This window comes from Abramis brama (genome assembly GCF_963993115.1).
Source record: "Abramis brama genome assembly, chromosome: 8".
NCBI classification, from domain to species: domain Eukaryota; kingdom Metazoa; phylum Chordata; class Actinopteri; order Cypriniformes; family Leuciscidae; genus Abramis; species Abramis brama.
Window position 1 is genome coordinate 44,682,889 of NC_139970.1, and position 11,766 is coordinate 44,694,654.

The 11,766-nt window shown below is 38.1% G+C and overlaps 1 protein-coding gene across 1 annotated transcript in view; it reads right to left on the minus strand.

Moving 5' to 3' along the window:
- Nucleotides 1-96: 96 nt before the first annotated feature.
- gpr143 (G protein-coupled receptor 143) overlaps nt 97-11,766 on the minus strand; it is a 17,467-nt gene continuing 5,797 nt past the window's right edge. The window contains exons 2-9 of the mRNA XM_084121645.1: nt 8,951-9,060; nt 7,954-8,048; nt 7,780-7,872; nt 6,907-7,016; nt 5,369-5,477; nt 3,928-4,045; nt 2,768-3,017; nt 97-501 (exon numbers count right to left, since the gene is read on the minus strand). Of these exons, the coding sequence (XP_083977771.1) occupies nt 401-501; nt 2,768-3,017; nt 3,928-4,045; nt 5,369-5,477; nt 6,907-7,016; nt 7,780-7,872; nt 7,954-8,048; nt 8,951-9,060 (986 nt within the window). The 3' untranslated portion in view covers nt 97-400. The remainder of the gene's footprint in view (nt 502-2,767; nt 3,018-3,927; nt 4,046-5,368; nt 5,478-6,906; nt 7,017-7,779; nt 7,873-7,953; nt 8,049-8,950; nt 9,061-11,766) is intronic.

Sequence of the window (11,766 nt, forward strand, 5' to 3'; positions counted from 1 at the left end):
ATACTACTTAAATTAAATGTTTCTCTAAACAATGATTTTGTTGTTTCACTATTCAGGAAGTCAAATATAACAATAAAAAACATTACACACTTCATCTTTAATGACAGTATAATTTAATGAAATATAAAATGAGTAAAACATAAGCAACAAGTGTGCTGGGAAATTAATACTGTATTTTTACAGTGAAATCCTTAAAATGGTGTGTTTGTTTATTACAAATAAGTCTGTGTGCAAACATTGATACTCCGATTCAAATCAAAGTTTCATTCATATTGAATAATGTGTGGTTTTAGAGAAACCTCCAGCAGTGATTGTCCACAGAATCATTGGCTTGAATTGATTGTAGAGATGCTTGAAGACTCGGTTCTGTTGGATCAGAAGTCGAAGCGGATGTAAGCGTTCAGCATGTGGAGATCTCCTGTGACGCTCCGTTGGGCTTGACGTCCTCCAAGTCTCGCCGTTCACTGGAGATGTGGATTTCTACTGTACTAGACTCTGAATCTGTGAGATGAGATGGAGAAGACTCGTTAATGTCGTCCCTGATGGTGGAGTTTTATAATTACATTTACACCAGTGTCCACAAGTGACGTACGGACTAGTAAAACTGACGTCTTCACCCTTCATTCAAATATTAGAGATTCAAATATTATTAAGTCGATGGTTTTATTAGTGATAACGCAATAAAACATGATGAATTATGCAACATAATTTTGGTCCAGGCAAATAAATTATGAACACATGCAAGATATTCAACCAAATATGAATAAATTAATAACTGATTGTTTGCTTTTTCCTGTCAGATATTTGTTTTTCTATGCATTTTTTTGCATAGTAAAATAAAACCTGTAGCTGTAGTTTGACTTTTTTGCCAAATAATTTTGTCAGATAAATACCTTAAACAAGTTTAGTGTTTTGTTCTTCCCTCATTTTTAATATATACACTCACCTAAAGGATTATTAGGAACACCTGTTCAATTTCTCATTAATGCAATTATCTAATCAACCAATCACATGGCAGTTGCTTCAATGCATTTAGGGGTGTGGTCCTGGTCAATCTCCTGAACTCCAAACTGAATGTCAGAATGGGAAAGAAAGGTGATTTAAGCAATTTTGAGCGTGGCATGGTTGTTGGTGCCAGACGGGCCGGTCTGAGTATTTCACAATCTGCTCAGTTACTGGGATTTTCACGCACAACCATTTCTAGGGTTTACAAAGAATGGTGTGAAAAGGGAAAAACATCCAGTATGCGGCAGTCCTGTGGGCGAAAATGCCTTGTTGATGCTAGAGGTCAGAGGAGAATGGGCCGACTGATTCAAGCTGATAGAAGAGCAACTTTGACTGAAATAACCACTCGTTACAACCGAGGTATGCAGCAAAGCATTTGTGAAGCCACAACACGCACAACCTTGAGGCGGATGGGCTACAACAGCAGAAGACCCCACCGGGTACCACTCATCTCCACTACAAATAGGAAAAAGAGGCTACAATTTGCACGAGCTCACCAAAATTGGACAGTTGAAGACTGGAAAAATGTTGCCTGGTCTGATGAGTCTCGATTTCTGTTGAGACATTCAGATGGTAGAGTCAGAATTTGGCGTAAACAGAATGAGAACATGGATCCATCATGCCTTGTTACCACTGTGCAGGCTGGTGGTGGTGGTGTAATGGTGTGGGGGATGTTTTCTTGGCACACTTTAGGCCCCTTAGTGCCAATTGGGCATCGTTTAAATGCCACGGCCTACCTGAGCATTGTTTCTGACCATGTCCATCCCTTTATGACCACCATGTACCCATCCTCTGATGGCTACTTCCAGCAAGATAATGCACCATGTCACAAAGCTCGAATCATTTAAAATTGGTTTCTTGAACATGACAATGAGTTCACTGTACTAAAATGGCCCCCACAGTCACCAGATCTCAACCCAATAGAGCATCTTTGGGATGTGGTGGAACGGGAGCTTCGTGCCCTGGATGTGCATCCCACAAATCTCCATCAACTGCAAGATGCTATCCTATCAATATGGGCCAACATTTCTAAAGAATGCTTTCAGCACCTTGTTGAATCAATGCCACGTAGAATTAAGGCAGTTCTGAAGGCGAAAGGGGGTCAAACACAGTATTAGTATGGTGTTCCTAATAATCCTTTAGGTGAGTGTGTATATATATATACAATTTTTTTTTTTTTTTTCATATTTTGATGGTTTAATCAAACTTGTAGGATCATTAAAAACAAATATCCCTTCCAGACATAACTTTTGGACACTGCTGTGTGTGTGTGTGTGTGTGTGTATATATATATATATATATATATATATATATATATATATATATGTATAATTGATAATTCTGGTCATCACAATAAAAAATTCTGTCACAATACCATAGTCACAGTTAGTGTTACTACATTAAATCCATGGATTAGTGTTGTCAAAAGTACCGACTTCGAAATTAAAAAAAATGTGAGGCTTTGAGCGCAATCGTAAACACCTCTGATTCTGACTCAGCCAATCACAGACGTGTCCGATGAGCTCTTGAACACAACGGCCAATCAGAGGTATTTACCATTCCGCTCAAAGCCTCACATTTTTTAAGTTTCAGTTCTGACTTGGTACTGAAGTCGGTACTTTTGACAACTCTGAATGTTTGTGATTTGTGGACTTGAAGGCGTCTAGAACTTGTTCACTCATGGCACAGTGTTCCTCCTGGCTTCCACGTCAGCTCTGTTTGTGTGATCTTGGCTAATGTTTTGGCTCCGGCGTGCGGTTACCTTCGGAGAGCACGCTAACGGCGTCTGACGGCTGTTGTCCGTTAGCGCTCAGGCTCTTCTTGATCTCCTGAACGTGGCTCTGGTAGATCAGCGTGGACCCCACCGTCGGTGTGTATCCGCACGCCGCAGACGTGGAGCCCGAATCCCACGCCAGCTCTCGGCGCCTCTGCCGACTGAAGTCCAGGTCCAGGCCCGTCCAGCCGTGGAACGCCAGCGTGTTCAAGAAGCCCTGCATCGGGTTCAGGATCCCCTGAGGACACACACAACACCTCAGAGACTCGTGACGCTTGTATGATGTTTCGTGGTGATCGACGGCTGTTGCATGGAAAACGTGTTATGCAAATATCATATGATCATCAGTCTTTTGAGGAAGATTTATTTGCGTTATGTTTTAAAATTACAAAGCTTTGATCATAAAACTAAGCATTAAATATCATTTTACAAAAACATATTATAGACAGATATTGATAATTAAATGCATTTTGTGTAAGTATCAGCTGTACTGTAATAAAGATCTGCATAAATTATGAATGACTTAAATTCCGCACGGAAGACTTCAAATACTTTTGAATTGAGAATGTTTGGATATCGGTGCAACAATGTTTCAATTATTTTCAAAAAATCATAATTTTTTTGTAGTTTTTTTTTTAATGGATTTTTTGTGTTATCCATGTTTTAGAAATGCCGTTTGGTCAACATGTGTCGTTTCTAGAAATACATGCGATTTACTACATTTCTGTAGCTCAAGTCAGCTTTATTTCTACAAAGCAGCTTCACAGTGATAAACAGGAACATAACACATGACATGTAAAGCAACCAATCACGGTTTGTTTCGTTCCACGACATGTTTAGGGTCTTGAAAATGTAACGTCGATGTTTTTGCAATAACAGACCGGAGTGTAAAACTCTTCACGAACTTCACATTCTTTAGCTGATCCTGATGAGTGTAAACATGACTCTGCTCTTTTTTCCATGAGGGGGTTTGGCTTCACGTCTGCTTTGTTTCCAGGATCGTTACAAAAATCGGTTTGCTTGTTTTTGTGTCAGCCAATCAGCTCACGCTTACATCACTGGTAACTCTGAAGTAGGAGCTAGTTTAGTCCCTTATACCTAAGACCATTCCAGTTCAAGAAGTGATTGATATCTGATACTGTACTCACCATGATGAACCACGTGATGAGCACGGCGTTGCGAACGTCCTTCAGATCGCTGGCTTTAATGTCGTCCTGCATCTCCAGATAAAACAGCAAACTCTCATTGATGATGTTGGGCAGCCAGCTGACGAAGACCACAGACAACACACTAGCAGCTTCATTTCTTAACATTAGTGTACTAACACTGAACAATAGTTCTATAGCATTTCAACATTTACTAATACGTTATTAAAATCAAAAGTTGGATCTGTCAGTAATAGTTAATGCACTGTGAACTATTAGATTTTTACTAACTAATGTTAAAAAGATCAACAGATGCTTTATTACACATTGATAGTTTATTAAGAAATAAGACCTTATTCTAAAGTGTTACAAAAACATTTATAAAAAAATCCTGGATTTTTTTTAAGAAGCAACGCAATTCAGTTGCACTTTATTTTACAGTAGATGTTCTTGCCTAAGAAAGCGCTGGTTAATGTGAGGTAACTACATGGGTTGAGGTTAGGTTCAGGGTTAGTTCCTAGTTATTGTAATTACTATAATAAGTACATAGGGAACAGTAAAAGTCAAGTCACCTTAATTTATACAGCGCTTTTAACAATATGAATTGTTTCAAAGCAGCTTTACAGTGATAATAGGAAATTACAGTGATTAAAATAAAGGTTTTAAAGTAAAACTCATAATTATTCTCTGCATAAGCTGCAAAAACAATGTTCTTCCTCAGTCTTGCTTTGCAGGACAAATATCTAAACATTAAGCAAAATCAAAAAATTCAGCAAAAACTCATTTAATTTTGATGACTTATTTTTTCTCCCCAGTAAATGACTTAACCCTTTCCCTGCCACTGACAGAATTTTCCTTCGATCCGTGTTTTACTGTTATACGGTAGGGGGCGCTATTACACATCTTCTGAAAGACTACAGAATCTCTGGATCATCCGTTTCTCAGCTTTTTGTTCAAAATGTTGCTTTTTATAAAACTTACACACATTCAAGTGTTTATGAAAATAAAAGAATGCATGAATCTTGAATAAAATGGGTTTTTAACCCTAACCCTTGTTTGTTCATTTAAAAACAGAGTGTCTGTGCTCTTTCTTTGGATATATTGCATGTTCAGATATTCACAATATTCATAAAATATTGTGGAGGCCATGAAAGTTTTGTAAAACTTTTTTATTTTTTTATTTTTTAACTTAATATCTTCAGTCATTTTGTTTCTCCAGTAAATATCTTGATTTAAAGCTACAATATGTAATTTTTTTGCCGCTAGGGGTCGCTAACCTCTTACAATAACAAAGGCGTATGATGATGACAGTGATAAGCGGAATTATGGAACTTGTCGTCATTCCGATGGATCTAATAATGTTTATGGATGAGTGAATCATCATGTTTTGCAGTGTGTGATTAAGATGTTCAGAGAGCTTGATATAAACCTCTTAGACTCTTACCAGATGACAAACACCAGCATGATCTTAAAGAACCGTGTCTTGATCTCCGATCCGAGGCGTCTCTCGTTCTCGGTGTAGATTCCCTGCTGGCCCTTGAGCAGCGACGTCACTGCAAGAAAACACGAGTTTCTCTCAATAAAGACATGATGCTCGATATGTCATCCACCATATCAGTATCGGCTGATATATGTTCATTTTTAATGTTATCGGTATCGGCCCGATAAGAAAATTTGTCCGATATATTAAAGCCGATAAATAATGTATTATTTCCTTCAGCTGAGACTCTTCAGATGCGCACTGTTAAACATGATGGTTTTGAATTGCTTGAAATATGATTAAAATCACTTTGAAAAAGGAAAATACAGTTCATTGCAACATGTGCAGCGCAATCTGTCATATCGGCTACATAAAATAATAATGAGAACATCATAATTATGTGTTTGGGACGTGGTTTTTAATGATGAGACTTTTGTTTTCATAATCAGGCCCTCAAAAATTCTATAAAAATGTGGATTTAGATTTATCGGCCTATATATCGGATATCAGCTTTCAAATATAAAGAATTATCGGTTATCGGTATCGGCGGTGCATCACTAGTCATGAATTAACTGAACTGAAGATCTTTCTACACTGAAACAATTGGCAACACTTTATTGGTTAATTTGTTAACATAACATGACCTAACAATGAGCAATACTTCTACAGCATTAATTAATCTTAGTTAAAGCATTAGTTCACTTCAGAATGAAAATGTCCTGATAATTTACTCTCCCTCCACGTCATCCGAGATGTTCATGTCTTTCTTTCTTCAGTTGAAAAGAAATTAAGGTTTTTTGAGGAAAACATTCCAGGATTTTTCTCCGTATAGTGACTTCAGTGGTGTCACGATTACCAGTGAGAGTTCCCATCGTCACCACCAGAGGGCACTATTGTCACTCCCTAATGAAACTACATTTCCCATAACTCTCTGCCTGGACTCATCATCCCTGATTGCATCCACCTGTGTCTCATTACCTGGTTTAACTCTCCCTATAATAGCCTGGTTTTCACATTCATTCTCTGTTTCACATTACTTGCATAAGTTGTGCTTAGACTGAAGTGGAATCCGTATGTCCGTTTGGCCGGAAGCTAGTTATTTTACTTTATAAAAGTTTTAAATATTAGTATTTTTCTTACACAAATGCATAGTTTTGCTTCAGAAGGCCTTTATTAACCCACAGGATCCACGTGGAGTTTGTTTATGATGATAGATGTACTTTTATGAGCTTCAATCTGTTGGTTGCGATCTACTGCCATTATAAAGCTTGGAAGAGCCAGGACATTTATTAATATAACTCTGACTGTGTTCGTCTGAAAGAAGAATGTCATATTCACCTAGGATGAGTTCAGGGTGAGTAAATCATGGTAGGGATGGGGAAATTGTGTCGCTTATGTGATACGCGCATCGAAGCTTCAGTGTCATATGTAACATCACTAAATCATAGGCTGATTTTCATTTTAAAGTGAACTATCCCTTTCGAGGGCAGATTGGCACTCACCGGCGGAGACGGTCCGAGCGAACAGCACTGGGTTGACGGCGAGCACCAGGAGCATCGGGGCGTATGTGGTGACGTAGTGCGGGACGGCGTGCTGAAGGCCATTCTCACAGCTCACATGACAAACACACGCTCAGTTCAGAAGCGGCTCACATCACAGTCATGCATTTGCAGGAATTCATTGCATTCAATGATACATGTTATCAGTTCATGCAGAATCCATGACTTTAGTGTTGCTATTATTAAAGCATTAGTTCACTTCAGAATTCAAATTTCACCGTCATCCAAGATGTTCATGTGTTTCTTTCTTCAGTCGAAAATAAATTAAGGTTTTTGAGGAAAACGTTCCAGGATTGTTCTCCATATAGTGTCTTCAATGGGGTCCAAATGTGAGTTTCAAATGTTTATTGATTGTAAATGGCGTTTGTCTTAGTCTTTGCACGGCTTTGTAAACACTAGATCTGTTCTTACGCCTACGTCACGCTTGACCTTTCAACCTGATTACGTAATGTGTGTCGCATCACAGCTAGTGCAAGACCAGCATTTGTGGTTAAAAGTATATAAATGTTTATTTTGTTATAAATGTCCGCTGGTTTGTCTAGATGAGACTCTTATTCCTCGGCTGGATCGTGGCGAGACTTTGAAGCTGCACTGAAACTCACATCTGGACCTTCGACCCGTTGGACCCCATTGAAGACACTATATGGAGAAACACCCTGGAACGTTTTCTTAATTTCTTTTCCACTGAAGAAAGAAACACACGAACATCTTGGATGACGAGGAGTAAATTATCAGGAAATTTTAATTCTGAAGTGAACTACTCCTTTAAGCGTGTAAAATGTACACACTGCACCTTTAAGTGTGTGTTTTGGTCACCTGGAGATGGAGGGGTAGTAGAGCATCGCCACGCCCTCGACACACAGCAGGAGCGTCAGACCCCACGTGATCATGTGATACAGGACGATGGTGCTACGACAGAGACGCGCGTCAGGACAGCAAACTAACATCTGCTCCAGCGTTTACACAAACAAGATGCATGATGGGACACACCTGATGCCAGCCGATCTCTTGACCACTAAGAAAACATCCACCGCGTAACAGAACGTCCACCAGAAGGAGGCGCTGAAGAACAGCTGGATCCACATCTGGAGATCAAAACAAACAACATCCATCGTGATCGTTCACATTATTAAATTCAAGTATCATTTGCTACATATTCTTAAAATCAAAGATAAGGATTTTTTTTTTTTTTTTTCATGCATATTTAAAGCATATTTGATAGAAAAAAATATCAGTTTGAATAGGTACAAAGGATATGATTTTAAATAAACTAGCAAAATTAGTGGTTTTTATTAATTAATTATAAGACTTATTTGTGAGAGTAAATGCATAATGTTTAGATTATTAATGTGCCTATGATAAAGTTAACTATTTAGTTATTATTCTTTTCAGTTTTGTTAGTATTTATTTATTTTCATCTTGTTTTCCCTTTTGACACCATTGGCAGATATTTTTTTCTTGTTTTAAGTACAAACTTACTATTTAGTTATTATTGCTTGTTTATATTTATATATATTTTTTATTTTAATCTTGTTTTCCTGTAGAATTACAATTATTTTTCTGACCCCACTGGCAGATATTTATTGTTGTAAGTATAAACTCACTATTTAGTTATTATTCTTTTATTTATACATGTTTTTTTGTTTTACGCTTATTTTTCTGACCCTTTTTACACTTGTTTGATTGTTTTATTTATTTATATTAGGAAGAAATATATATATATATATATATATATATATATATATATATATATATATATATATAATTTTTTTTTTTATATGTTACTGTTATTTTGGGGTTGATTTTTTTTAATTTTATTTATTTATTTGTCGTATTGTTAAAAATGATATGAGAGGTTACTTATAATATGATTAATCTTTCATTTTCTGCAACTGTATGTTTATGCAAGCACAAATAACTGCATATTTAACCAGTCTCCGTGGTATTTAAGGTCCACATGAGACGGTACCGGTCCTGCTCCTCTTACCGCACTGCCGACGCAGAACACCTCGGGCCAGACGTCAGTGCCGTTCCCACCGGAGATTCTGTCCACGAGATCGGGAAGGCCGAGCCAGATCGACGAGCGCACGATGATCCCTGCACAAATGCATCACATCCCTCCATCTTTCATGAGGATTTACAGTAGAGTATCGTAAAACATGACAAAACTGTTTGTAGAATCTTGTTATTTAAAGGTAGGATATGTAACTTTTTTTTTGAAATTTAAATAATGAGTCAAAACATCATCAGTCCTTCCGTTTTGATCTTTCCCTGTAAGACACATTGTTATACATTGTAACGGTCACTTTGTACATTTACGGTAATTCGAGGTGCAATGAGAACTGCGCATGTTGTGCATGCTGTGTTTGTGTGTGTGTGTGTGTGTGTGTGTGTGTGTGTGTGTGTGGCACAAGTAACGGGAAGAATCTCCCGTTTTAACTAGTGATGGCCATTTCTAAACACTGCTTCATGAAGCTTCCAAACCTTTGAGTCTTTTGTTCTGAATCAGTGGTTCGGGGCGTGTCTCAAACTGCCAGAGTCACGTGACTTCAGGAAACGAGAGTTCATTACGTTTCGAAACACTTCTGAATTTCAGTGTTTCACCGTCGGGGGCGATGATCTCTGTAAAGCGAGTCACTGAGAACCAATGAACAAGAGTCTGTGGGTTTCATCTGATCTCTGATCAGTTTTATACATTTGTAGATGTTTTAGTATAATTAAAATGAATAATAGCTCTTATTGGCCTGTTGAGCTGAGCCATTCATAGAACAAACAAAACAAACCCTGACAATTGATAAAAGAACATATAGACACTTGATAATCTTATTAGATGATCAGATAATTGCATTTGAAAGATTTTACTTTCAATAAAAAATTTGCAATAGATTTGTAAAAGGTGTTTTTCTGCATCTACAAATGTATAAAACTGATCCGAGATCAGGTGAAACCCACAGACTCTTGTTCATTGGTTCTCAGTGACTCGCTTTACAGAGATCATCACCCAACGGTGAAACACTGAAATTCAGAAGTGTTTCGAAACGTAATGAAGCTTCGTTACACTGTTCTGACCACTAGGGGTCACAGTGGAGACGGTGTTGGAATGTTTCGAAGCCTCGATCCGCCCAGCACTAGATTCAACCCTTCACACCGCTGATCACATGATCAATTGCTAAATTCAAACGTGCTTTTGCGCGCAAGTTATTTTTTGGTTAATCGTGTTTTTTTTTAAAAATGTGTTTGATTCAAAATCGAATCTCTAAGGCCACGAAATGATTATTTCCCATATTTATTTATCCATCACCCAGAAGCCAGTATTAGTGTTCCTCCACTGTTCACGTTACAGCGAATGCTGTGAGATATTATGTGTGTTTAATCTTAAACCTGGTCCTGTTTGATCAAGGCGTGCGACGGTTCAGACTCGGACAACTTTCAGCGTCAGCTTTTCATCAAAATCCTGTCGACTCATCGCATGCATTTGAAATATAGAGTTAGTTCTGTGTTAATGTACACAAGCGTACCTGAAATAAAAAATAATTTATTTTTATTAATTAACCTCTTGTAAACTTGTTCACTTTTTTTTACAAATATAGGATTTGTATTAAATCTAGATTCATTGAGTCGAATCTGGAATCGAAATCGAATCGAATTGGAACATCTGAATCGATATCCATCGGTGTGTTATTGAACATAAATAAACCATAAACAATAGATAAACGGTCAGGTGTCTCTCTCTAACAGAGTAAAGCATCGTCTATTGCTCGTAATAAAACAAGAATCAACATTAGCATTTCAGAGACGGAGAAAACGGAGGATTGGAAATGTTGTAATAACTCGACCATTACTTCGCTTCATTACAGCTGTAGTAGCGCTTCGTTTCATTACAGCTGTAGTAGCGCTTCGTTTCATTACAGCTGTAGTAGCGCTTCGCTTCATTACAGCTGTAGTAGCGCTTCGTTTCATTATAGCTGTAGTAGCGCTTCGCTTCATTATAGCTGTAGTAGCGCTTCGTTTCATTATAGCTGTAGTAGCGCTTCGTTTCATTACAGCTGTAGTAGCGCTTCGTTTCATTACAGCTGTAGTAGCGCTTCGCTTCATTATAGCTGTAGTAGCGCTTCGTTTCATTACAGCTGTAGTAGCGCTTCGTTTCATTACAGCTGTAGTAGCGCTTCGTTTCATTATAGCTGTAGTAGCTCTTCGTCTCATTATAGCTGTAGTAGCTCTTCGTCTCATTATAGCTGTAGTAGCGTTTCGTTTCATTATAGCTGTAGTAGCGCTTCGCTTCATTATAGCTGTAGTAGCGCTTCGTTTCATTACAGCTGTAGTAGCGCTTCGCTTCATTACAGCTGTAGTAGCGCTTCGTTTCATTATAGCTGTAGTAGCTCTTCGTCTCATTATAGCTGTAGTAGCTCTTCGTCTCATTATAGCTGTAGTAGCGTTTCGTTTCATTATAGCTGTAGTAGCGCTTCGCTTCATTATAGCTGTAGTAGCGCTTCGTTTCATTATAGCTGTAGTAGCGCTTCGCTTCATTATAGCTGTAGTAGCGCTTCGTTTCATTATAGCTGTAGTAGCGCTTCGTTTCATTATAGCTGTAGTAGCGCTTCGCCTCATTATAGCTGTAGTAGCGCTTCGTTTCATTATAGCTGTAGTAGCGCTTAGCTCTTCGTCTCATTATAGCTGTAGTAGCGCTTCGTTTCATTATAGCTGTAGTAGCGCTTCGCCTCTTCGTCTCATTATAGCTGTAGTAGCGCTTCGTTTCATTATAGCTGTAGTAGCGCTTCGCTTCATTATAGCTGTAGTAGCGCT